General features: G+C 43.1%; 1 protein-coding gene across 2 annotated transcripts in view; it reads left to right on the forward strand.

The window, feature by feature from the left end:
- LOC134865954 (low-density lipoprotein receptor-related protein 8-like) overlaps positions 1–27604 on the forward strand; it is a 148950-nt gene that overhangs the window by 62992 nt on the left and 58354 nt on the right. For both annotated transcript variants that reach the window (XM_063885815.1, XM_063885816.1), the window contains 2 exons: positions 887–1012; positions 24947–25336. In XM_063885815.1, coding sequence (XP_063741885.1) covers positions 887–1012; positions 24947–25336 — 516 coding nt within the window. The remainder of the gene's footprint in view (positions 1–886; positions 1013–24946; positions 25337–27604) is intronic.

Here is a 27604-nt window from a genome sequence, read left to right on the forward strand (position 1 = left end):
TTAGAAATAGTTAAAAGGAATAGATATACTTTAATATAGTTGTATAAACACAGGTTAAAACTGGCATACAAGTGATAAATAATGGCTAAATTATATTATATAAAGTAATGGATGAGATAATTGGCTAAAATGTATGGAAAAATGGTAACAGATTAAAACAATGGATAAATGTCATGAATAAATGTTATAATAGTTTAAAGTAATGGATAATTGGTAAAATAGTAACAACTGCTAGATCAATTATAGAGCAGTCAAAAGTATTGGATATATGGTAATAAAATAAATTAAAAACTCAAACTGATGTATAAATGTTGGATTTGCTACAAATAATAGAAAAAGGTCAAAAAAGTAAAGAAACAATGAATAACTGGGTGACTCAGTAAAAATGGATGGGTTGGTGAGTCCATAAACAGTTGGGAACTATTGTTCTTAAATATAATGAAAATAAATCCATCAGAAAGTGAAATGATTTGCCAGGCAGGCTGCCCCTGTATTCCATACTGGCAGGCTCAAGGCTGCACTGTAAGCAAAGATGTATAATTAACAACAAGCTCCGTATGAAGCGCACTGTAATCTGGATCAAACCCACCCTGTGCCAACTAGAGCAGATTGGCAGGAGAAGGGGGGGGGGGGGGGGGGGGGGGTTCGTTTGCTTTAAAGCCAACTGTGCATTTGCTGTATTTCATGATCTCTCGACATTCCTCTTTAGAGGCGGCCCAGAAAGTGAAATCAATGGCCAGTGTGGTGGAGTTTTGGATGGGCTTTAACTGCATCGTGGGGGCGATAGAAATCAAGTCGAGTGTTGTTGGTTTTTTGCTTTACTGTCTTTTAAGCGATCATAAAACCACGACTGTAATCTCCGTATCTCTTTCATCTCTGCCCACAGGCAAACAGACGTGTCCTCCAGAGAAATTCGACTGTGGGGGAACCAACAAGTGTGTCTCGTTGTCATGGAGATGTGATGGGGAGAAGGATTGCGAGAACGGAGCTGATGAGGAGGACTGCGCGTCTGGTGAGTTTGTTTAGCCGTCAGTTCTCCAATTAAAGGAACTGAACCTCAAAGAAACTCATTAATTTGTCTGGTTTTTCCTTCATGTCCCAACACCACCTGCACTCCATCAGGGTCTTTCTTTCCTTGGGGTCACGTGGTATTAATATTACAGTTTGACCTATCATTGTCATTTCAATCAATACAATGATCCATGTATTTAATGTTTTTTCACATGATAAATTCATTCAACAAAAGCACAAACAAAACATACATAAAAAACATAAAATTACAAGTTTTATAAAAAAATCTGTTCCATCTGATTTACAATTGATCTAAAAACAACAACAACAACAACGCATATAGAAGAGGTAATATTCTCACTGAAGCACCATCGTTCAACTGGGTTTGCATGTTTTGAGCTGACCACCTGCCCACATTGGGTTGCCGTGACCAATACGGCTTGAGCGTATCAGCGTAGCTTAGATTTGGCTGGATGTTGGTTTGACTTGATCTGGAATCGATTGCTTTTCCATGGGTTCCTTCTTAATAGAGTTTTATACATCGTATTATTGCAACTGAATCTGGCCAATCATATTTATATTATAATCTATATATTTTAATATATATATATATATATTCTCACCTGTAAGTTTTTATTCTGAAGTCGTGAACATTTAAAAAAAAAAAAAATGAAAATGAGTTGTTGGACATTTTAACCATAAAATGAAGAGGCGAAACATTCAGATACATAATAATAATAATAATAATAATAATAATAATAATAATAATAATAATAATAATAATAATAATAATAATAATAATAATAGTTTGAATTTATATAGCGCCTTTCTAGGCACCCAAGGATGCTTTCCATTTTGTGAGGACAGACAGAAAACAAATCAACAAACAAAAAACTAGGGCAAATAAAAGCATAGAAAAATAAAGTAAATAAAATAGAAAACAGCAATGGCAGTTGTGGTAGAAGAACGGGTGACTAAGATGAGTTAGTGGTCAAAGGCTATGGTGAAGAGGTGAGTTTTTAATGCAGATTTGAAGATGTCCAGGGAGGCAGCATTGCGGATCTCTGCAGGAAGAGCATTCCAAAAGGGTGGGGGCCGCAACACTGAACGCCCTGTCACCAATGGTGCAGAGGCAAGTGCGGGGAATAGAGAGAAGGCCCGTGTCCATGGACTGCAGATTCCATGTAGGGGTGTAGGGATGGAGGAGGTCTGATAAGTACTGTGGAGCGAGGCCATGGAGAGACTTGTAGGTGAGGAGGAGAGTTTTGACTATGATCCGGGGCTTGATCAGGAGCCAGTGAAGGTGGATGAGGGTGGGGGTGATTTGCTGCCATGGTTTGGTGCGGGTGAGAACTCTGGCGGCAGAGTTCTGGACATGCTGGAGCCTCTCCAGGGTTTTGCTGGGAACCCCGGAAAGGACCCCATTGCAGTAATCCAATCGGGACGTGATGAAGGCATGTATGAGTATTTCTGCCACAGAGTCGGAGAGTGAAGGCCGGAGTCGGGAAATGTTTTTTAAATGATAGAAAGCTGATTTAGTGACGGATTTGATGTGAGCCTGGAAGGAGAGGGTTGTGTCCAGGATGACCCCCAGGTTGCGGACTTCAGGGGATGGAGAGATGGAGCAGCCGTCCATGGAGAGGAGGAGATCTCCAACCTTCCGGAGTTGTGACTTGGGAGCCACAACCATGAGCTCTGTTTTTGTGCTGTTTAGTTTGAGTAGGTTTGACGACATCCAGTTTTTGAAGTCCTGTAGGCAGTTGACAAGGGATTGAGGGGGGAGTTGAGTGGATGGTTTGGTGCAGAGATTGAGCTGTGTGTCATCAGCGTATGAATGGAAGTTAGACCATGCTGGCCCATGATTTGACCAAGTGGGAGAATATAGATGGTGAAGAGGAGTGGTCCAAGCACAGGGGTTGAGAGGGGCTGATGGTGAACTGCAGTCACTGATGGTGACAAAGTGTTGTCGGTACGAGAGTTAGGACAGGCGGCTGAGGAGGCTAGTGTGGGATATAGTATTGAAGCCTGCAGAGAGGTCCAGGAGGATGAGAATACTGATGAGGCCGGATGAGGAGGTTGTTTGTGATTTTGATGAGGGCAATCTCTGTGCTGTGGTGGGATCTGAAGCCAGACTGAAGGGGTTCATAGAGCTTGTGGTTGGACATATGTTGTTGGAGTTGGGTGGCAACTGCTCTTTCTAGGATTTTGCTGAAGAAAGGGAGGTTGGAGATCGGCTGGTGGTTGTTGAAGTCCTCCCGGTCCAAACCAGGCTTTTTGAGGATAGCAGTAACTGAGGCAGTTTTGAGGCTGGGTGGGACTATGCCAGATGACATTGACAAGTTCACTATGTCTACTATGATGGGGCAGATGGTGGGTAGTGCTTCCTTGACCAAGGCTGTGGGCATGGGGTCGAGAAAGCAGGTCGATGCCTTGGCCTTTGTGACCAGCCTCGTTAATAGGAGGGCATCCACTGGGGAGAAGGAGGAGAGGCTGCACTTAGATAGGCGAGCAGTGCCTTGTGGCTTTTGTGTGGTTGGAATGGGGGGTGGAGGCACCAGGAGCTGCTGGTGGATGATTCCACTTTGGTCTGGAAGAAGTCCAGGATTTGGGAGCAGAGGTCGAGGGCACCTGGAGGAGCAGGGGGGTCGAGGGGGCGAAGAAACCGGTTAATGGTGGAAAATAGGTTTCTTGGTTGGTTGTGTTGGTTGCCAATGAAGGTGGAGTAGTAAAGACCTAGTCCGGGAGAGAGCTTCTTCATAGGACTTTACATGGTCCTGATAAGCCTCACGATGGACAATGAGGCCAGTTCTTTTGTATAGTCTCTCTGGCCGGCGACCAGAAGCTTTCAGGGTGCGGAGTTCAGTGGTGAACCAAGGGGCAGGACGGGTAAAGGAGACAGTCCGGGTTTGAGGGGGGCAAGAGAGTCAAGGCTTAGGGATAGAGCTGTGTTGTAGTGGGCAACCAGGCCTTCCACTGTGTTGGGGAGGGGGATGGAGGCCAAATGGGAAGCTATCGTACTGTTCACGGCCGGTGACTCGGTGTTTTGGTTTTCCTGAATGTGATGGTGCATTTTGCTCGCACGATAGGTAGGAGAACAGAAACAGAAAAGAGGATAGCATGGTGGTCCGCAACTGCTAGGTCCAGGCACTGGCGATGGGATGGAGGAGCACACTAGGTCCAGGGTGTGTCCTTTGGTGTGAGTGGGACCTTGGACGTGCTGTGTGATGTTGAAACAGTGGAGCAGTGAGAGAAATTCTGAGGCAAAGGTGCATGTCTTGGAGTCGACACGGATGTTAAAGTCACCAAGCAGTAATGTGGATGGAGATCTGGATCTGACATCAAGTCACTGCTAATTTTTCGGTGCTGGAAATAGAGTGGCTTTTTAATTTCAAATCAGAGTAATTTCCACGCGTATTCAAATGTATTTTCCTGAAGATTTTTCATTTACAAAGATTTCCAATACAACATCATACCAGTCATCTGCTGACTGGCTGTCCTGTTTTAGCGGTAGCTCAGTTATTGCTTATCCGGCCGCAACATTAAGTATTCCAAAGAGTTGTCAAATGTAGAAAGTTAATCCAAATCAAAGGTAATGTTTGTTTACATGCCAGAAACAAGTGGTAATAGCCTTTTGAGGGTGTTTTTTAATAAAAGGGTTGAACATCTGCAGGAGTGACTGACGTGATAAGACTCGGAGATAAGGAGGACTCAAGACCTCTTTTTTTATTTTCTCTTTAGTATTTTCTGTCGTTTCATCCCTTTTTGAACACACAGACCTTACAGAGGCTTTTGACATTAAAGCACAGCAGGAATAAATTATATTTTATCAGAAGGATTTGAAGTGAGGTTTGGGTTCTAAGCTGCAGTCGACAAAGAGAGTGTTCTTTGATGTGGAATGATTCTTGGTGCAGATATCTGTTGGAACTTGGCGTCTCGTCATCACATGTTGAACCTCGAGTCTTTAGCCTTTCCTCTGCAGGGTGCACAGAACCATCAAAAGTGACATCACCTCCTACCCAGCCAATCAGACAACTCAGCCGTGCGCTGCCGCCACCCCCCCCTGAAGGGACTATACTTGGCCTACTTCTGACGCACCATGAAGAATCAGCTTCTTCTTCTTTTCTCCCTCTCCCTTGCTTCTTCATGTCAAGAAAAAATGAATTGAGGCAACAGAGCTGAAAGGGGGGGGTTAGACTTTGAAGATGATGTGCAAAATGGCACGTGGCAGCAAATGCACATTGGGATCGGAAAAAAGGCATCTCCTTATTATCCTATATAAATGATGTTGTACGTCTCTTCAGGCTCGTGTGTGTGTGTGTGTGTGTGTGTGTGTGTGTGTGTGTGTGTGTGTGTGTGTGTGTGTGTGTGTGTGTGTGTGTGTGTGTGTGTGTGTGTGTGTGTGTGTGTGTGTGTGTGTGTGTGTGTGTGTGTGTGTGTGTGTGTGTGTGTGTGTGTGTGTGTGTGTGTGGATTAGGTGACTGGCTGTTGTTTAAGCAATTCATGTTGATTTGTTAACAAATTTGAATATATATTTAGAGAGGAAGCTAAGTCAATTTGGCATGAAATTAAAAAAGTGCTCTTGAATGGATATTTCCCCGCCCCTCCTTGAAGGAAACCTGATACAAGTGCTTTGAATTTGTCTTGCAATTAAGATTTTTTTTTTGCCGGATCAGCCTGCAAGTGGCCCGTCAATGACTCCCCGCCTCAAAGTGTCCCCACGCTTTCAGGCCAGAGTGAGTGGAAGTGATTCCATTGACTTTAGATCTAATGCCTTCTCAGCTTAGATGGCTTTTCACTTCGCTGTCCATTGAGACCCAGTCTAGCCTGTGCTAATCCCTTTTTCATTCTAATGTCCGTATTGATGCAACGGTCTTAAGCCTCTCAGCATCGACACGAGGCCACCGCCCACCGAGGCAGAGGCCAGAATCTGTCCCGAGGTAAACTCTGCTCAGCGGGACCACGAATGTGAAGTTGAGTCTGACACAAAAAATGCACAGGGCTGGATAAGACTTATTAGGCCCAATATATGTCAAAATGATTACGTCTGTCTTAAGTTACCTTACTGCATATCAAAGTGGAGATACCAAGCATTCGCCCACAATCAAACCTTGTCTCTTTAGAAGTAACAAAGACAAGGAGTGCAAGAAGGTTCCCTTATTTTCCCTTTTATTCAAAGGGTCTGATTCCAAATTAAATAAATTCTGAATAGAGTGGTTCAGGAAAGAGTACTAAACCTGGAAAAGAACTAGCAATTTAGCGCTTAACAGAGAACAGAATTGGAGGATGAAACCCCCTGTATTAGTCACATACATGCACACAGCAGAGCACACACAGTGAAATTTGTCCTCTGCATTTAACCCATCCTAGTACTAGGAGCAGTGGGCAGCTATTGTGCAGCGTCCGGGGAGCAATGGGGAGGGGGGATTGGAGGTGTCTGGTGCCTTGGTCAAGGGCATCACAGCAGGGCCTAGGAGGTGAACTGGGACCTCTCCAAGTAGCAGTCCATTTTCCATATTTTCAAGTCTGTTCGGGGACTTGAACCAGCAACCCTACGATTCCCAGTCGAAGCCCCTACTGACTGAGCCACTGCTGGACGAGACGCCTCCGGGCTCTCTCGTCTCAAAGTCAATGATTATTTGAGTTTTTTGTTAGAAGCCTGAAAATTAAGTCTGTTAATATATAGTGGTGAACAAGTAACTAAATGCTACTACTAAAAGCCATTACTGTGCACAAGAGCCCTTATTTTACCTTTTCTGTATTACTCTGGGAGAGCTGCAGAGAGTAGGCTTCAGATCTTTCACATTTACTGTCGTGAAGTCAGGCGAAAGAGGAAGTGGAAAATAAAGTTGTTTTATGAACAGTTTATGTATCCAATTGCATTTTGCTTCTGCCCGACAGCAGAAGGCTCAGCTGCAAAAAAAACACAGTCAGTGAGGCTGCAAATGTAGTCGCAAATCATATTTTGGGGGCTGTTGATATAAAATATTTAAGCTTAGGTGAAAATTCTCAGCACCATTGAGCATGACATGTGGGACTCCCCAAATGTAAACAAAAATGCTGCTCCAATGTCTGTCCCTTTCACAGCAGAGCAATAGCAAGAAAGTACATAATTCAGCAAAAATAAGGAGTGAGAGGAGTTTTCAATTAACAAGAGAGGGAATAACTGAAAACCTTGGTGTATCCATTAACTTTAAAATCAAGGAGGATGGAGGATTTGCTTCATGCTCAAGCACAGGAGAGAAGGCTACTAATGTCACATTAGTTCAGACATTTAGCTTTTAAATAATAGAAAGATCGGAAGTACATTTCTGGGTCTTTTTGGTTTGTAGCACAGATTTTTTAAACCTTGAACACGTTACATACAGTTTTCATTTAGCAGATGCCTTTTTCTAAAGCAACTTACAATAAATGTAATAAACCATGAAGATACAAACTCAGAACACCAACAAAGGTGCATATATATTTGCCAAACCATTGAAATGCTCGTGCATTAGTTTCAAATGGCCTAAACTCGTGTTGTTTATGGTCAAGGTACAGGTGAAACAGTTTGGGTTTCAGTTCCCAATTAAAAATATGAAGACTTGTGCTGTCTTGATGTCAACAGGGAGCTCGTTCCACCATTTTGCAGCCAGGATAGGAAAGGGCCTTCTTTAGTTAGGGGGCACATGGGTCCAACTTGCATTGAGGGAGCAGCAAGCTGATATAGGAAGAACCAAATCCATTCATGGCCCAGGAGCTCTCTGGTCTCCATTTACTCCTTTTTAGTACTTTATGAAAACAAATTTCCCACAGGAATGCTCACTTTCTCTAGCAACTTTCCACAGGTTGAAAAATTGCAGTGCTTTGCACCATTTCTCAGTTCCTATTGACAGAAAAAATGGAAACTAACTCTAAGTCGCTAAGCATACTTTGTAAAGAATCCATCAGTCAGACTCGATCTTTACCTCCATATTTTGAATGAACCTGTTACACCAGAAAATGCAGCTAACCGTTTTCCTCTTGGGACTGATTTATCACGGACAAACCAAGAGTAAAAGACATGTACTCACAGGCCCTGTCACATAAATAATTTATTTAACAGTTTTGAGGACCTGGCCTCCTGCAGCGTTGAGATGGACCCGTCTGGAAAAATCAAAACAGGTTATTAATATGACTGCCTCATCAAATCATGCTCCACTTCGCTGCTTAATTTATCCCCTTTGGTGGTCAAAATAAGATCACAAGGCAATGGTTGTGTTTTTTTTAGAAGCACTAGCTGTCTCTGCGACTGGACATGAATAATATAACGTGGCGAAAATGGCTGCTGTCAATTGCTGAGTGTCATTACTTTTCTAAAAACTAAAATATTTTTTGGAGCCAGGTTGTCACTTATTGGAGTGATAGTGTGGTAAGGGGGATATAGAGAAGAAGTTAGCATAAAAGGAGCTCAAACTGGATTTGAACCTGTGCCCTCCACAGCAGGGACCTCAGTACATGGGCCCCCAGCTCTACCAATTAAGTGGTGGCCCATAACTTTGAAATTTCAACACATTTTCACTTGATCTTTGGTAAATAAATTGGAAATAAATTCCTTTACACTCTCCATGATTGACAGAAGTCACAGGGATATTGGTTTAGTTTCGCATTTGGACTGCAAGTGTCAGAAACCCGGTTTTAGAATTCTTTAGTTGGTTGTCTATGTGTTTGGAAGTGAAACTTGTTTGCTTTTAGTTTGGAAAGCATTAGTTTTTGTTGGTGCACGAAACCCTTTGAGTTGTGAAAGCACCCTTAACAACTATCTGCCTTGTTTTCTGTCACACTCTTGCTTATGGGAGCATTCTCAAGCTTAATCCTGCTCACAGTTAACAAAACTCCCTTTACACTCTGACATGTGTTTACCCAAATGTGAGTAGAGAGAGTAAAGTCCCAAAACTGACAGGACTGGAACATACTCAGTTCAGCCCCACCCTGCTCGACTATTAGCAGAAATTTACAGAGTGCACAGCCCGCGCCAGACTCGCAAAAGTACATCTTGTGGAGTTATCCTGCTAATTGAGTGTTCCACATGTTGAATTATGTATAAAGTAGAATCTAGCCCTCACCAGAGGAACTTCTGCTTGATCAACATTAACATTAACCAGCAGATCTACAGATTCTCCACAAGAAAGTGTCCTCCACCGTCAGCGATGTGGAGAGTAATATGCACTTACTCTCTGAGCTTCTCTCCTGTCTGCTGGGATCTATCGCAGAGCTAAGAAGCGGCTCTGGATTTGTGTGTGTTCGCATTTGCACTCAAAGTCGGGATGAGCTGCCTGCCTGGCGTGTGCAAATACTGTTTCTCTGCGGTTGTGTTTCTGCACGTATTTTATTCATATTTAACGGTGCTTGGATAGTACGAGGCAAACAATTACTTCCTGTGCTCTTCACAGCTGTCTGTTGTAGTGAAACTGAACTGACAGTTATGACGCTGTGTATCCCCACAGATAAAGCTTTTACAAAGACTGTCTTACGCAACTAAAGTGCATCCATGGACAAACATTTATCCCTTTAATTTGTTCTGCTGATGGAAATCTTTGTGGGTGTTAAATCTAGTCTTAAAGACGATATTTTATGCTCATTTTGAGGTTTATATTTGTATTTTGTGCCTCTAATGTGAGTATTTCCATGCTTTAATGTTCAAAAAGCTCTTTAATTTTCTCATACTGCCTGTGCTGCAGTACCTCTTTTCACCCTCTGTCTGAAACCAGAGCCCAGTCTGCTCTGATTGGTTAGCTCGCAGGTTCTGTTGTGATTTTTTAACCCCTTAGAGATGATCGGCAATGTCCCGCCCCTTAGCCTATCCTGTACGATGTGGAAAGCGCTAGCCAATAGAAGGGCAAGTGTTGCATAATGTCATTATATTACAGATGTGCCAAGGAGTCCAATGGAGGTGTTTCAGGCAGGGGGGAAAGGGAAATCCCCAAACAGCATATAGGACCTCTTATAAACCCATTCTTTGTCTTCCCATTGGCCCTCAGTAAGATCGTATCAACAATGACATGGAGGAGGTTTTAAAATATCCCTTACATTTCACCCCCTCCTTGTCCTCTATTATTTATATAGATTAAAGAGTTGTTTCTTCTCTATTACAGCTCCACCTGTAAATGTTTGTGTAGCATCACAGTAAAGGTCAGCCACTGAACTATTTCCCTGGTGAGGCAATGTGACCCGTCTGAACTGGCAGGAAGTGTGTTAGTGTGTGTGTGTGTTTCCACCTTTCTGAGCTTGTCTTTAGTGGTGCTGTGTTCCAATGACCATGCTACAGCAATTGTGGCTGTAATGAACCTCAACCACAGTCTGTCCCTTCAGTTTAGAAACTGTTTCTCTACAGTGAAGTCCAAAAATGCTGTGTGGGAAAACAGAAGCATGCAAATCCTCCTCAAGGAAAACCATTCCCATAGATTCCAGTGCTGATTATTCATCTTGTCATGTTCTATCTTTGTCAATAAGGCCTGATGAATATCCTCTTAAATAGTACTGACACCCACTCAACACATCAAAAACTTAGCATGACAGAGAATGTCTTATGATTGTCTAACGTTGAATACACAATATATAGGTTAGCAAACCTCAAATTAAATGCTAATTTAATTCCATTACCAACAGTCATCACATTTTCATCTTCATCCTATCCTAGCGGCTGGGCAAACCTCCAGCCCTATGAATTGTTGTTTAAGTGGTTATTTAGGTGTTCGTCTCCGTGGCCCAATGTTTAAAAGCCCATTCTTCCAAAATCACAATAAATGTCACAATGGAATAGAAGGACCATTTCGACTGCCATTGCCCAAGAAATACATTGTACCTCCAATCAAGACATGGGAACTTATCATGCAAATGCTGTCAAAACTTTTCATTTGGAGCACTGAAAGGATTTTATTGTTGAAACATATACCTGCAGGCCGAAATACCCTCAAATCAGCAGAGATCCTCCCCAATGAATTTTGAATCAGTTTGAGTATTAGGTTTCAATTTCAACTTTCTTTCTAAAGAGTGGCCGACCTGCAGTGGTAAGAATATTTTATTCAGGAGGTCACAGGTTTGGATTATCTAATTTGTTTGTACTTTCTGAAACTTAAAATCACACAGCAAATAGTCACACGATTAAAATGGGCAGAGTATTAAGATTTGTATCTTCTCTTTTTCTCAAATATCCCGTGTGACAGAACCGTTGGAAACTGTCTGTTCAACCCATTGTCCCAGAAACAAATACCCAATGCTTCTGAAATACGCTGTACCTGCAACCAACAGACACGCATGGCAAGTTTTAATGTGAATGCTGGGATTCATTTTTCATTTGAAGCAAAGGGATTTATTGATCAAACAATTGTCTCTAGGCAGAAATCCGGTAAAATTGAAGGTTCATCCAAATGTTTTCCCTCTCCCATGAATGTTCCGCAGGGGTGTGCAAGCATTCGTAAAAACTCCCAAAATATGATTTTGAAGTATAACAAAAAAATATGTGCTTGGTTTGAAACAGCCTTAAAGCTTTGAATATCTACAAGAAAGCTTAGAGAACGTTGAGCTGCTCAGACAGTGACTGAACTGTGCAGATAAAAGATACGACTTCTTTTCATCTTTTCATCTCTCGTCTCATCCATCTTCCTACACTCAAAGTATTATATAATTTACTTTATCCTGTATCTTGAATATTCACACATGCACCACACACTCATCAGCTGTAAAGCTAAAGCAGGTAGAAGGACCAGTCATCTCTTGGTAGCTGCTGGCAGCAATCTCCCATCATCAAAGCCGCCAGAAAAAGGAAAGAGTGTTACAATGCCAAGTGCTGACTACCACTGTGTTATTCATAGAAAAGGTATCCCACCCTAGATATTAAAGAAAGAGCGATAAATGACTTTAGTTTAAAGATTTATGTTTATTTTTTGTAAACTTGTTTTTGTATTGTTCTGGTGTTATTTATTATTCATATGCGCTCTAGTAAACACACCTGTGTGTGTCTTGCTAACCATTCTGTCGACGGATAAATACATTATTTTTAAATAAAAGCTTTTTGGTTATAAACAATAGCAATAACCTTGAGAAATTTTAATTCAAGACAGTCAGGAATGGTTGTTACTCTATTAGAAAAGTTAGCATATGTTGCTAATTTTAGCAGAGTAAACGGCCTACTCGTAAATTGTGTTTACCAATTCCAAAGATGTCTGCTGTGCCCTGTAATCCGTTAATGATTCACTTGAGTTCATCTTGCTGCTGAAGGAAAGATGTTTCTTGTTGACTTTAACTAGGATGACCAAATGTCCTCTTTTGCCCGGACATGTCCTCTTTTTACGTCCTGTCCAGAGCGTCTGGGGGGGTTTTATAAATTCATGAAAACGCCCGGTTTTCACTGTTGGGACCATTAAAAATTGACTGGCGCTTCCCCCCACCCCCCAACAATCGCAAGTGGGGGTTTTTATAAATTCATGAAAACGCCCGGTTTTCACTGTTGGGACCATAGACTGTACAGTCTATGGTTGGGACCATTAAGCGTGTACTTAAATTGACTGGCGCTTCCCCCCACCCCCCAACAATCGCAAGTGTCCTCTTTTTCGCCACCTCAAATCTGGTCACCCTACTTTAACAAGGAAAATATTCAACGACCTTGCAAGCTAGGCTAATCTCAACGCTAACATCGGCATGCTAACATGCTCGCATTGAAAATTTGGACAGATTTTAGGCATGTGTAGAGGAACAAATAAAAACGAAAAGTTGTGTACAGCAAATACGATTTTCCTGTGTGTACATGCATACACATATGCTATTCTATACATATAAACATATCCATTTGGTGTGCAGCTGGTGTAGTATTTCCTCTGTTTTATTCAAGCTGATCAACTCAATTATTGTATGTAAATAGACGGAGGCTACCCACTTGGTGAAATGCTGTGTCTAATTTATTTATGATTTTAAAGCCACTGACTTGTACGACATCACCAACAGACAGTATCAAAATTGCTCCAAAGTCTTCAAATAAATGTACTTAAGGTCTCCACTGGAAAACAAAGTCTCTCTAACCAGGCCACTCATGTACATTACTAATGGTCTACCCACTGTGTATTCATTTATACGGCTGTTGAATCTGCTTAATTATTTATTACCAAGTTAGTAGGGAGGGAAGGTCGAGGCACAACAGGGACAGTGCTTATAACACACTCCGGAATCAGAAGGAGCTTGTTTATTATTAATGAATATAAACCATAACAGAATATTGTTTTCCCTGTGCTTGTGTTACAATCATGTCGGTACCAATGAATAACTTAAACACTGAGAACATAGAGAGGGACTTAAACATATGGTATAATTACATAGGATAGTAATTAGGACCCTATGTTGCATGTGATGGTTGTTCCAGTTAAACTCAGCACGTGCAAATCCATGACTTCCTACTCTACTGTGAAATATAAATATTGTTTTCTAAAGCCCTTTTTGATTCTGTTAGCTTTTAGTGTCTTCAAACAGCCAAATGAGGACAACCATTGAGCTTATCACTATTTTTAACTGATGTTTGATGTTGTTGCCTGTTTTATTTCTGTTCAGAACATTTCAAACTGGATTATTCTGTAGCCATTTAAATGCTGATTCTTATTTAGAGCTGGGGGTGTAGTATTCTTCAGCCGGGGAAGCCTCCCGGTTAAAGACCTGAACAGTGTTTCCACCTTATACATTTTATTAGCTATGCTGCTAAACTGTCACACAATCAAAACATTTCTGCTAGAAATTAGTACCGGTGTCCGGCGCATGCCCACACACACATACACATTGGCCAATTAACACACAGAACTGAGCAGGGCAAAGAGAACACACATCTCCACAGACGGAGGATGATTTTAATTCAGGAAGTTACTGTAATATCAAGACAAAGATAATTAAAAGTGTTTTAAATCTATCAAACTTATGTCTTGTCTATTGTTTATGGGCGAAAAGTTAAGTAATTACCGTGACACAACAGCATTTCACACACTGTGTGTTTCAGTGATAAAACATGGGACGATGCTTTTGCTATAAAGGTTCGAAAGAGGCTATGAAGCGCCCTGGTAAACACACATCTCATTCATTAATAAGCTGAATATAGAGCAGTAATCGAGCAGCGTGAGGTATTTACTGTAGAGGTATATATGGTTATACTGTGGTAGCCTGCTCTAGTAATTCATCAATGGAATGAAATTAAACTTGGCGATTTGTTGAATGTAAACAGCAGTGCGCTCTGCACGCTGGTGCTGCTCTTCTCCGGCTGCAGCCCCACCTGTGGCTCTGCTGCAGGGATTTCATGAGGTTATAATTCGAGGAGCCTTTAAAAGCAGCTGATAAACCTACTACAGTGGGGCAAAAAAGTATTTAGTCAGCCACCAATTGTGCAAGTTCTCCCATTTAAAAAGGTGAGAGAGGCCTGTAATTTTTTATCATAGGTATACCTCAACTATGAGAGACAGAATGAGGAAAAAAATCCAGAAATCACATTGTAGGATTTTTAATGAATTAATTTCAAATGATTGTGGAAAATAAGTATTTGGTCAATAACAAAAGTTCATCTCAATACTTTGTTATATACCCTTTGTTGGCAATGACAGAGGTCAAACGTTTTCTGTAAGTCTTCGCAAGGTTTTCACACACTGTTGCTGGTATTTTGGCCCATTCCTCCATGCAGATCTCCTCTAAAGCAGTGATGTTTTGGGGCTGTCGCTGGGCAACACGGACTTTCAACTCCCTCCAAAGATTTTCTATGGGGTTGAGATCTGGAGACTGGCTAGGCCACTCCAGGACCTTGAAATGCTTCTTACGAAGCCACTCCTTCGTTGCCCTGGCGGTGTGTTTGGGATCATTGGTCATGCTGAAAGACCCAGCCACGCTTCATCTTCAGTGCCCTTGCTGATGGAAGGAGATTTTCACTCAAAATCTCACGATACATGGCCCCATTCATTCTTTCCTTTACACGGATCAGTCGTCCTGGTCCCTTTGCAGAAAAACAGCCCCAAAGCATGATGTTTCCACCCCCATGCTTCACAGTAGGTATGGTGTTCTTTGGATGCAACTCTGCATTCTTTCTCCTCCAAACACGACGAGTTGAGTTTTTACCAAAAAGTTCGATTTTGGTTTCATCTGACCATATGACATTCTCCCAATCCTCTTCTGGATCATCCAAATGCCCTCTAGCAAACTTCAGACGGGCCTGGACATTTACTGGCTTAAGCAGGGGGACACGTCTGGAACTGCAGGATTTAAGTCCCTGGCGGCGTAGTGTGTTACTGATGGTAGCCTCTGTTACTTTGGTCCCAGCTCTCTGCAGGTCATTCACTAGGTCCCCCCGTGTGGTTCTGGGATTTTTGCTCACCGTTCTTGTGATCATTTTGACCCCACGGGGTGAGATCTTGCGTGGAGCCCCAGATCGAGGGAGATTAGCAGTGGTCTTGTATGTCTTCCATTTTCTAATAATTGCACCCACAGTTGATTTCTTCACACCAAGCTGCTTACCTATTGCAGATTCAGTTTTCCCAGCCTGGTGCAGGTCTACAATTTTGTCTCCGGTCTCCTTTGACAGCTCTTTGGTCTTGGCCATAGTGGAGTTTGGAGTATGACTGTTTGAGGTTGTGGATAGGTGTCTTTTATACTGATAACGAGTTCAAAAAGGTGCCATTAATACAGGTAACGAGTGGAGGACAGAGGAGCCTCTTAAAGAAGAAGTTATAGGTCTGTGAGAGCCAGAAATCTTGCTTGTTTGTAGGTGACCAAATACTTATTTTACCGAGGAGTTTACCAATTAATTCATTAAAAATCCTACAATGTGATTTCCTGGATTTTTTTTTCTCATTCTGTCTCTCATAGTTGAAGTGTACCTATGATAAAAATTACAGGCCTCTCTCATCTTTTTAAATGGGAGAACTTGCACAATTGGTGGCTGACTGAGCAAGATGGCGCCGAGGATGGCTGCCGTGTCTCGAGCTCCTCAACAACTCCACATCTTAGTGTTTTTATTGTTTTACTTTGTTGGTTGTTTTTAACTTTTTTTGCAACATGCAAACCGCCCAAGCGAGCCCTATCATCCAATATGATAGAGAACAACTTTTACACATCAGGTCGCTGGTGGACAGCAATAATCCACGACGACCTGCAAACAATGGAGAGTCTCCGTGTTTACCTGCTGGAGCTCTACCTGTGGAGCGCAGGAGGAAGAGACCACGAGGTTCCCGGGCCGGGGTCCTGGTCAGGCTGAGGAAACGTGAAAACAGGCCTCCTCTACCGAGTTTACTTCTGGCAAATGTCCAATCCCTGGATAATAAGCTGGACGAACTCCGTAGCAGGGTGGCATTTCAACGGGACATTAAGACCTGTAATGTTTTGGTTTTCACGGAGACTTGGCTCGACCCCACGATACCGGACGCCGCCATTGCTCCACACGGATTCTCCATTCATCGCCAGGACCGGACAATAAACTCAGGGAAGAGCAAGGGAGGAGGTGTCTGCTTCATGATTAACAACAACTGGTGCTCAGATGTGGAGATCATTTCTTCGGACTGTTCTCCCAGCCTAGAGCACATCATGATCGGATGCCGGCCTTTTTATCTGCCGAGGGAGTTCACATCTGTTGTTCTAACAGCAGTGTATGTTCCGCCGCACGCTGACAACAACACAGCGCTGGAGGAGCTGTATGGGATTATCGACAGGACAGAGACTTCTCGGCCAGAGGCCGCATTTATTGTGGCCGGGGATTTTAACAGAGCCAACATGAAGAAAGTCCTGCCGAAATACTATCAGCACGTCAGCTGCCCCATGCGCGGTGGAAATACACTGGACCATGTTTACACTCCTTTCCGGCATGGATATAAAGCCCTCCCCCGCCCCCCCTTCGGCAAGTCAGACCACATATCTCTTCTTCTGCTCCCCGTTTACCGGCAGAGACTGAAGAGGGACCGACCTGTGACAAGGACAGTGCAGCGTTGGTCCGAGCAGTCTGACTCTGCTCTCCGCCACTGCTTTGGCATCACGGAGTGGTGTGTGTTTGAGGAGGACGATATAAACACACACACTGACGCGGTGATTTGCTACATCGGCAAATGCATCGATGACGTCGTGCCGCGGATTACTGTACGGACATTCCCAAATGAGAAGCCCTGGATAAACGGCGAGGTCCGAGCTAAACTTAAAGCACGGGCCATCGCGCACAGCGGCGGTGATTTGGATGAGTACAGGAATTCCAGGTATGCACTCCGGAGAGCTATTAGCAGTGCGAAAAGACAATACAGGGACAAGGTGGAGTCGAACTACAAGGGCTCCAACGCCAGAAATATGTGGTCTGGACTAAAAACAATAACAGACTACAAAAGGTCAACGAGTGGTGCTGAGGAAGTGTCTGCATCTCTCCCAGATGAACTGAACACATTTTATGCACGCTTTGAGAAGCCCCCGGCTGTGGAGGCACAAAAGGCCCAGGATCCCTGCTCACTGGTTTTAACCAGTGCAGATGTGTGTAGATCTCTGAAAAGGATCAACACACACAGGGCTCCAGGACCTGATGGCATCCCTGGCCGTGCTCTCAAGGTGTGTGCAGTTCAGCTGGCAGATGTGTTCACAGACATTTTCAATAGGTCACTGCTCCAGTCTGTAGTCCCCACATGTTTTAAAGAGTCCATCATTGTCCCTGTCCCCAAAAAGACAAAACCCATCTGCCTCAATGACTACCGCCCAGTTGCACTCACCTCCATCATCATGAAGTGCTTTGAGCGGTTAGTCAAAACTTTTATCACCTCCTCCCTCCCTGACTCACTGGACCCCCTGCAGTTTGCCTACAGAGCAAACAGGTCCACGGATGATGCCATCTCCCTCACCCTCCACACTGCCCTCTCCCACCTGGACCAGAGGAACACTTATGTGAGAATGCTGTTCATTGACTACAGTTCAGCATTCAACACCATTGTGCCCTCCAAGCTCATCATTAAGCTCAGGGACCTTGGGCTCAACAGCGCCCTCTGTGACTGGATCATGAGCTTCCTGACGGGCAGATCCCAGGCAGTGCGGATGGGGAACATCACATCCTCCACCTTGACCCTCAACACCGGAGCCCCTCAGGGTTGTGTGCTCAGCCCTCTCCTCTACTCCCTGTTCACGCACGACTGCGTGGCCACACACAGCTCCAACACCATCATCAAGTTTGCTGACGACACGACCGTCATCGGCCTGATCACAGACGGCGACGAGACGGCGTACAGAGAGGAGGTCAGAGCCCTGACATCTTGGTGCCAGGACAACAACCTCCATCTCAACGTCAGCAAAACAAAGGAGCTGATTGTGGACTACAGGAAGAGGCAGAGAGAGGCACACACACCCATCACCATCGACGGGACTCCTGTGGAGAGAGTCAGCAGCTTCAGGTTCCTCGGGGTAAACATCAGTGAAGACCTGACATGGACACATCACACCAGGGTCATATCCAAGACGGCTCGACAGCGGCTCTTCTTCCTCCGCAGGCTGCGGAAGTTCAACATGGACTCCAGGATACTCTGCAACTTCTACAGGTGCACCATCGAGAGTATCCTGACTGGCTGCATCACCGCCTGGTATGGCAGTTGCACCGCCCTCAACCGTAAGACTCTACAGAGGGTGGTGAAAACTGCTCAGCACATCACCAGGACGGAGCTGCCATCCATGGAGGACCTCTACACCCAGCGGTGTAGGAAGAAGGCCGGTAGGATATTAAAGGACCCCCATCACCCCAGCAACAATCTGTTCTGTCTGCTGCCGTCTGGCAGACGGTACCGCAGCATCCGGACCAAGACCACCAGACTCAGAGACAGTTTTATACCACAGGCTATAAGACTACTGAACTCCTGAGCTGTGTGAATGTCTACTCACATCTGTTTATAGTACACACATACATATATATTATACACATCTGCCATACATATCTGTTTATAGTACACATATCTATATATTGTACATATCTGCCATATACATCTGCTATACATAATATATGCATCTGTCCATACCTCCTCATTCAACAGTGTAAAGTATTTAAATACTCTCAATGTATTCCACATATGTATATATTTCACATCCTCAAATCTTTATTGTTAATATTGTAAATATTCTTCTCTCTTTTTGCACTACTTTATTTATCTTTTGCACCATGCATGTTGAGTTGTTGGAGGAGCACGCGACATAAGATTTTCATTGCCAACATATACGCTGTATCTGCTGTGCATATGACAAATAAAACCTTGAAACCTTGAAACCTTGACTAAATACTTTTTTGCCCCACTGTATACTGCTTTACAGATTCTGGCTGGAGAGTGTTGATTGACAGCGGTTACATATCTTTCAAAATGAGCGACAATTGTGCACGTAAGCGCATGTGCTCAGGTGCTCTTTGGTGTTTATACAAATAATACTTAACTTTGTGCCCATAAACAATAGACAATATATAAGTTTGTTAGATTCAAAACACGTTTCATTATCTTTGTATTGATATTACAGTAACTCCTGAATTAAAATCCTCCTCCGTCTGTCCTTGTGGAGATGTGTGTTCTCTCTGCCCTGCTCAGTTCTGTGTGTTAATTGGCCGATGTGTGTGTATGTGCTTGCGCCGGACACCGGTACTAATTTCCAGAGGATATTTTTGATTGTGTGACGATTTAGCAGCAGAGCTTATAAAATGGAAACACTGTAAAGATCCACTCCAGCAGCACTACACCCCTGGTTAGAACAAAAGATGATATACTCAACCATCTACTCTACTTTAACTGCTACAACTACTCTATATTTGGGAGATATGATCGTTCCCCTGCAGGTCACTGACAATAATTACCGATTCCGTGTACAAAGTTTTAAAACGGCAATTCCTTCCTGTAACCAGCCTTAACAGCCGAAGGCAGCGGTTTTGGAGCTGCCTGTGGTTTGTATGAATAATATCAAACCCTGCTTCTCACTGTGCTGGCCCCTGTGCTGCTCTGGGCTCACAGTGGGAACACCAACTATCTTCACAGCCTGAGCGCTTTTGGCCAGACTTGAGTAGAGACAGAGAAAATGGCATGAGGCAGCGAGACAAAGAGAGAGAAAAGGATTTACAGAAGCCTTGAGCTTGGCTTTGTGAATCGGGGGAGGTGAGGTTACAGGAAGAACTTTTCCTTCATGCAGACACTATTTTTGCAGTAAAATAAAATCTCCCTTTTAAAAAACAAAATGCAATAACAAGTCAGAGGTCATATAGGACCAGAGCCAAATGTTTAACTGGCACCAACAACAGAACCAAAGTTACCAAACTGTAGTGATTGTTCTATTTTTATATCTGGTGGGATAGCTCAAAGCTCAGTTTTGTTAAGGATTTTACCATTTCTTGTTTCCTCGTCTCAAATTTGACCGTGTTTGTGGTTGGATGCCTGAAACAAGATCTTTGGTTACCACAAGCTTACGAGATGTTTCTGTTTTGTTGTAGGAATTACAATAGGTCAGTAAATTCCCGACTCGTAAATCTACGTAGCTTCCTTGTGTCATAAAGTGGCGGTTGCTAACAAGGGACTAAATGAGACGACTAAACATTACATCAAGCTAAGTGGCGTTAATGTGAAGTCATGTTACCGTGATGTAGTTTATTTATAGGCTAATGTTAGCCTTTAACTTTTTACTACTTCAACGTGTTTGACAAATGAAATCCAATGGAAAAATCTCATTGTTTTTAATCGAGGGAGGCATTGCGATGCTAACTTGAAATGCAAATAGTGCCATTTGGTTTGTAGGACTGTCATAACTTTTCTTGGAGAATATTACGTCCCAGACAATATTGCAGCAATCAATTAATAATACAAATGATTAATAATGTCCAATTATCATACAATAAGTCCATAATGTAAAAAAGAAACGCAGTCACGTCCATATTTCAAATGATAAACCCTAATGGAATAATGCTTGTAGTCATTTCCATATATTGTACCGTATGTCAGTAAAGTAAAAGGGTTGTAGTCATGTTCATTTCTCGTACAATAAGTTGATATTGTAAAGATTATCAAGGTATTTTTCTAGGTATTGTGTATTTTTGTGTCTTTGAGATTTTGTTTGGAATATTCAAGAACAATTACAGCCCCGTAAAGAATTAAGCGACCACTTCAGCCTTATCATTTTCTCTTGTTTTATTATTTATATTATTTATTTATGTCTTCAGGTTAAATGATGATGATGAATGATTTTTGATTGTATTCTATAAACTACTGACAGTTGTTTTCTGTGTTGAAATTCAACACACACTGGAATGGCTGCCATACATGTAGAGATAAAGATTTAAGAAAAGAAGTGGTCTCTTGATTTTTTCCAGAGCTGTATGTCCATCTTTTTTGGGAGGAGGAGGGTTGTTTTGCAATGCATACATATATTTATCACTGCCAAGGTGTCCATTGAGCAAGACTGCTGACCTTTAACTACTAGGGGAGCCCTATTATTCTTACATCCTGCAACAACGGCATCTCTATTTGGCCTTGTGTGTAAAATAACAATAAAAGGAAAAAACGATCCTTCATCACAGCTCGATAGTAGCCTTCACACTTCAAACCATTTTTTTCTCGGCTTCAAAGTGCCTGTTGTTCCCTGCTCTATGCATTTGTGAAACACAATATCATCCAATGTCAACTGTTACCTACATGTGTCAAACCCTAGCAGAGAGTGAATGAATAACAAGCTTCAGCAAGTTGGTTCGACATGAGAAAGATAAGCCCAGGAATGGACATGATAAAACAAACTCTAGGAAGAAAGAGATCTTTGAGAGAGGAGGACGGACAATGATAGAGAAGCTTCACAGAGAGAGCTCCATTATCTTCGGCTCCACAGGAGAGTCTCTCCCAAATGTCTCTCCCTAGCCTTGTTATAACCACCTGTCTCTTCCCCATACCCATATTGACTCTCAGTCTTACCTGTGAAACTCCTTTTCTGTCACCTTGCCTCTTTATTTTCAGCTAATTTAAGCCAAAACCGCTTGTGTCCCTTTCTCTCAACTACCTCCAACAAATATTACAATTTTATTTCATGCACTGCAAGCAAAAACAAAACAATCCAACTCTAGCGCCCTAAAAACATCGTACGTGATAGGCTACGGGACATTTTCCAATCACAACAGAGCCAGCTAACCAATCAGAGCAGACTGGGCTCTGGTTTCAGACACAGGGTGAGCAAGAGGTGCTGCAGCACAGGCAGTATGAGAGAAATAAAGAGCTTTTTGAACATTAAAGCATGGAGACATGTCACAGTAGAGACACAAAATACAAAGATGAACCTGAAGATGATCATAATATGTCTTATGTCAGTTAGACTGCATAGGTGTAGACACAGAATACATGCTTCACCTTCAATTCAATTAATTTTATTCAGAGCAGTTAAAAAAATGCAAACATGTTAAGAATGAGATACTTCAAAACTCCCTTTGTAATATATAAAAGTGTAGCCCACTCGTTGGAGAGGATGTGGATTCATCGGACACTTCTCACACACCTTTTGGGACTGCTCTAAACTTCAACTATTTTGGAATAGGGTAATGAGGGAAATAGAAGCGATCTTGAAAAGACGAAATGTATATGCTCAGAGTTCTGGTATTAGCAGCCCATACAATGATCACTATAATCTGGCTTGAGCCTCACCCCCTACCTTGGACCAATGGACATAAAGACTTAAGGTTGTAAACTGTATGGACAAATGGTCACCTACCAGGTATTGAGCAAAGTCAACATATTGTAAACATCTAATTGGAACTACAATAAATAACTATATTTCTTATTCTTTATTGATAATTGCATTTGTATTTAGTACTTTTTGATGATATTATCTACATATTTATATATATAGCTATATAATATTGTATCTGTACCATGTTGTGGGAGACTCACAAATAAACATGCAAGACATAATGAATATATGTGAAATGAAACACCCAGATAAGTTATCCAACGCTTTAAAAAAGGGGCCCAGACGGTAAACAGAAAGAACATTAACCAATAAACTCAACCAACTATAATAATAAATGGCCCAAAACATTAATTTCATCAGTCTGAACCCTGGTTTAAAATGTGTCAGATAGAATCAGCACAGACACATTACAAGGGAAGATAATGCTACATATTCCAGAGTAAAGTGAACTTGTTTATAAAGGTCCTCACCCACTTAGTTTATTCAAGCTTTGACATATTTAATTCGCTGCTGCCTCAAGCAGACACAGATAAAAACATTATATTTAAATCTCATTCCATTCCTGTGGACCTCTGTAAACCCAGTGGTGGGCCGTCAGGGCCAGCAAGGCCTTCTCTGCTGGCCTAAACATCATCAGAATATAAATTACATTTTGATATATTTTTTCCACAAATACGTATTAAATTATTCCCCATAGTCTATTCTCTTCATTTTATAGCGTTCGTCTTGGCTGCGCTGCTTCCAGCCTCAGAACGAGATTTGGAGGGCTAGCCTTTATGTTAGAGCTTTTATCCAATCATATTTCAGCCATAATGTGTTGCTAGGGTCAAAGAAATCTGCCCTTAGGCCTTCAGAATCAACAGTGCGGGCGGCTGTAGCTTAAAGTGAACGCAAACAAAACTGTGGCGTTAACCAATCAGATTTCGAGGTGGCGACAACGGGCCAGCTAGCAGGCGTACGCTAACGTTAGCACGTGCACATCTTCTGATTGGATACGCACTATTGAGAGGCAGAGCTAGGCAGTAGGCAGAGCCATACAGTCTATGGGCAAAGCTAGCAAACAGAACTAGAACTTGAGCGAGCTAATTTGTGTAGATTTCTACAAGCTATTTTTTTCAACCCACAATGGCTGAAGGAGGAGAAGAGATCAATTTGGTCGAAGATATAATTACAACGCCATTTTCAAAACGAACTTTTCAAGTAAAGCTACACATCTTGAAAAGGGAACGACCAACTCCAACGCTAGTGAGCCTAGCACAGCAGGGAAACTACGAGCCGTACCCCTGGCTCACAGCCTCCGAGAGGCACTGCAAATTGTACTGCCGGGAATGCCTGGTATTTGCAACTGGTCGATTTGGTGTTTGGAGCCACACTACATTTGCAAACTTGAGTTGTCTAACCAAGGCAGCAACGAGACACCAAAGCGCAGCTGGGCACTTGGAAGCACTGGTGCTTTTGAAAACCTTTGGGGACACCCGAGTGGATCTACAGCTCAACGAACAAGTGCGCAGGGAAACGGAGCTCCACAACGAAAGGGTGAACAAAAATAGGGAAATATTGAAAGACTGATTGATTGACACGATGAAAGCGCCGAGTCCAGAAACAGAGGAAACTACGTGGAGCTTCTTTCTTTTCTTGCTGAGAACAACACAGATTTGCATTACCACCTGTACACAAACAACATGTTTACTGGGATGTCAGGCAAAATACAAAACGACCTGATTTATGCTATTGCTGAAGTGATGGGAGAAGAGATCAAAATGAAGATTAAAAAAGCACCCTTTGTCGCTGTTATGGTGGACGAGACGTCAGATGTGGGTAATGTAGCACAGCTGGCACTTGTCCTGCGTTATGTGACAGACACAGGTGTCAAGGAGCGGTTTGTCAGATAATCTGATTAATTAAGTTAACTGTAAATGCTGATGTATTGATTATAAATGCTTCGGAAATATTAATATAACTCTGTTGTACTTGACTATGTTAAGGTGATGCAACGCCCGGTTATACTGCGTTTCTGTCTAAATGTATAGTTTCTAGAGCCATGGCGTCATAATGATGGTATTAAGAGGTGGAATAATTCAGGTAGGACTGTGTAGGACATCACTGAAGGCCTAGGTGTGAAATGCACGGCCCGCCACTGTGTAAACCACAGTAAATAATTTACATTTCATTTTCCATGTTTACTTACACTGCTTCATTGCTGGTACAGTTAGACAGTATGTTTATTAGTCCTATCCTCCTTTCCTCTCTTCCCGTCCTGTAGATGCCAAAGCCTGCCCCAGCGGTGAGTTCATGTGTGGCAACCGCAAGTGCTTGGCGACCGTCTATGTGTGCGACGGCGACGACGACTGCGGGGACGGCAGCGACGAGCTCAAGTGCACCTCGCCTCTGACCTGCGGGCCCAACCACCTCCGCTGCAACTCTTCTGAGTGTGTGCCGCTCATGTGGAGCTGCGACGGGGACCCCGACTGTGCCGACAGCTCTGACGAAGGGCCGGAGCGCTGCGGCGGAGACGGGGTCCCCTACCTCACCAACCGAAGGACAAACTGCACCACGGAAGAGTTCCGCTGCGCTAACGGGGAGTGTGTGCGGCTCACGTGGAAGTGTGACGGAGACCCGGACTGCAAGGACAAGTCGGATGAGTTTGAATGCCGTGAGTAACTCTCTGCTTTGCATCTCTTTTGGAATCTATACGGTCTTGGTTGTGTAAAGGCTGTTCCTTTGTTTATGTGTGAGAGGCGGTTTTATCTGTCTAAAAGGGTGTCTGTACATATCTTATATGGACTAAAGTATAGAGTCAGTACAATAGACAGGTCAAACCATAAAGCTCCGTTCCTATTCCATGCTATTTCTAAGCAGGTTTAAAGCATGTAGTCTCCAGCAGTGGCGTTTTCTCCCGGAGGCCAAGGGAGGCGTGGCCTCCTCATTTATATTCGATAAAAAAATATCCATGAGTTGGGATTCATGACGCACATTTTAGGTTCCAAATATGCCGTGTTTAATTCCCTGATGTCATGTTTTTCTTTGAGCGAGCAAAACAGCGCCCCTATAGGTGAAATACTGCCATCTAAGGAGGTCCGTTTATCTTGGCCTCCACTACTACTAAGGGTTTTAGCCAATCAGATTGAAGCTCGGCTTGTCACCGAACGCTCATCAAGGTCAATCAAACTGTAAAAATTTAAAAAATGAGGAGGCTAGCTTGTACGTGCCTCCTACACTAATACGTAAGTACGTAACCACACACAACCATGCTGTTGCTAACCGTGAAGGAAGGTTAGAAAGTAAGAATGGATGGCCAAGAGCAGGCATTCCGGGGTCATGATGAGTCTGCTAGCTCTAGCAATAAGGGGAACTTTGTGGAACTTGTTAATTCTTTTGCTGAGTTTGATATTAACATGATGGAACACCTAGCCACTGCTACGACATTCGTGGGTATGTCAAGTACAATCCAAAATGAAATAATTGAGAGCATTGATCATGTCATTCAGGAGGAAATAAACAAGGAGATAAACACATGCGAATTCATAGCAGTCGAAGTAGATGACACCACGGACATATCTTGCAAGTGCCAGTTGACTGTCATCGTTCGCTACGTTAATGCCAAGGGTGAGATATGCGAGCGCTTTCTTGGTTTCTTTGACGTCAGTGCAAAAAGGGATGCTCAAGCCATAGCCGATGTGACAATGAGGGCAATTGCAAACTACAGTCCTGAGACAAAGCTCATCTGTCAAACTTATGATGGAGCGAGTTGCATGAGTGGACAACGCGGCGGGGTACAGGCCCTGGTCAAGACGAAATGCCCACACGCTTTGTTTATTCACTGCTATGCACATAAGCTGAATTTAGTTTTGGCTAAGGGGACAAGCAACGTTCAAGAATCAAAGCTCTTTTTCGCCGATCTCGACTGTTTCCACAACTATTTCAGCCGTTCGAGTAAGCGGACATCTGTACTCGCTGACGTGGATAAAAGTATACGCGTGCCTGGTGGAAGTACGACGCGGTGGAATTTCAAGAGCCGGGCTGTTCATGCAGTACATGAGGGGCGGACATCGTTGATGATCGCGTTTGACCGGATCGCGACTGAGCCTGGTTGGGATAACGATGCAGTCTCACAGAGCTCTTCTCTGAAACAGAAACTTAACGACTTTGATTCCATGTTCATGCTTGCGATTTTCCAAACAATTTTTGGCCTCACTGAACCATTGTTCCAGATACTCCAGAGCAAAACGCTGGACATCAGACAGTGTGATGAACGAGTGACCGGCACTCTGAATGCTTTGAAGGCTCTCCGAAGTACTGAAACATTCAGCCGCCTGTATGAGAACACAGTGCAGACTGTTGGCATACCCAACGAGCGACGCAAGCGAAGCCGCCCGGCCTGGAGGGATTTTGATGTAGGTGCCAGTATGGGTGGGGATCTAGCGGACACTGGCTCCACTGATTCTTATCGCCGCATTTTTTTTCAAATTCTGGATAACATTGTACAGCATATGACACTGAGATTCCAAGATATGATAAATCTGAGTTTCTTCCGTGTGCTGGATAATGCAGTGTTTAAGACTTACTCAGAATCAGGGTTCCCTAGCCGTGACATTTCTCAGTTGATTGAGACCTACCCAGTTTTTGACGAGCAGCGACTAAGAAATGAACTTCAGGTAATCTATGCGGATCCACTCTTTCACAAACCACCTGCTGAGCTGCTAACCATGCTCATAAAAGATGAACTGACCTCTTCTTTATCTGAGGTTTGCAAACTGCTGAGGCTGATGCTCACCATACCCGCTACAAGCACGTCTGCAGAGAGGTCATTTTCCTGCCTGAAAAGGATTAAAACCTTCCTAAGAAACAGTTGTGCACAGGAGAGACTTTCCCACTTGGCAAAGATATCAATGGAATCATCCATAATACGAGCACTGAGGTC

The sequence above is a fragment of the Eleginops maclovinus genome, chromosome 6 (assembly GCF_036324505.1).
Source record: "Eleginops maclovinus isolate JMC-PN-2008 ecotype Puerto Natales chromosome 6, JC_Emac_rtc_rv5, whole genome shotgun sequence".
Classification (NCBI taxonomy): domain Eukaryota; kingdom Metazoa; phylum Chordata; class Actinopteri; order Perciformes; family Eleginopidae; genus Eleginops; species Eleginops maclovinus.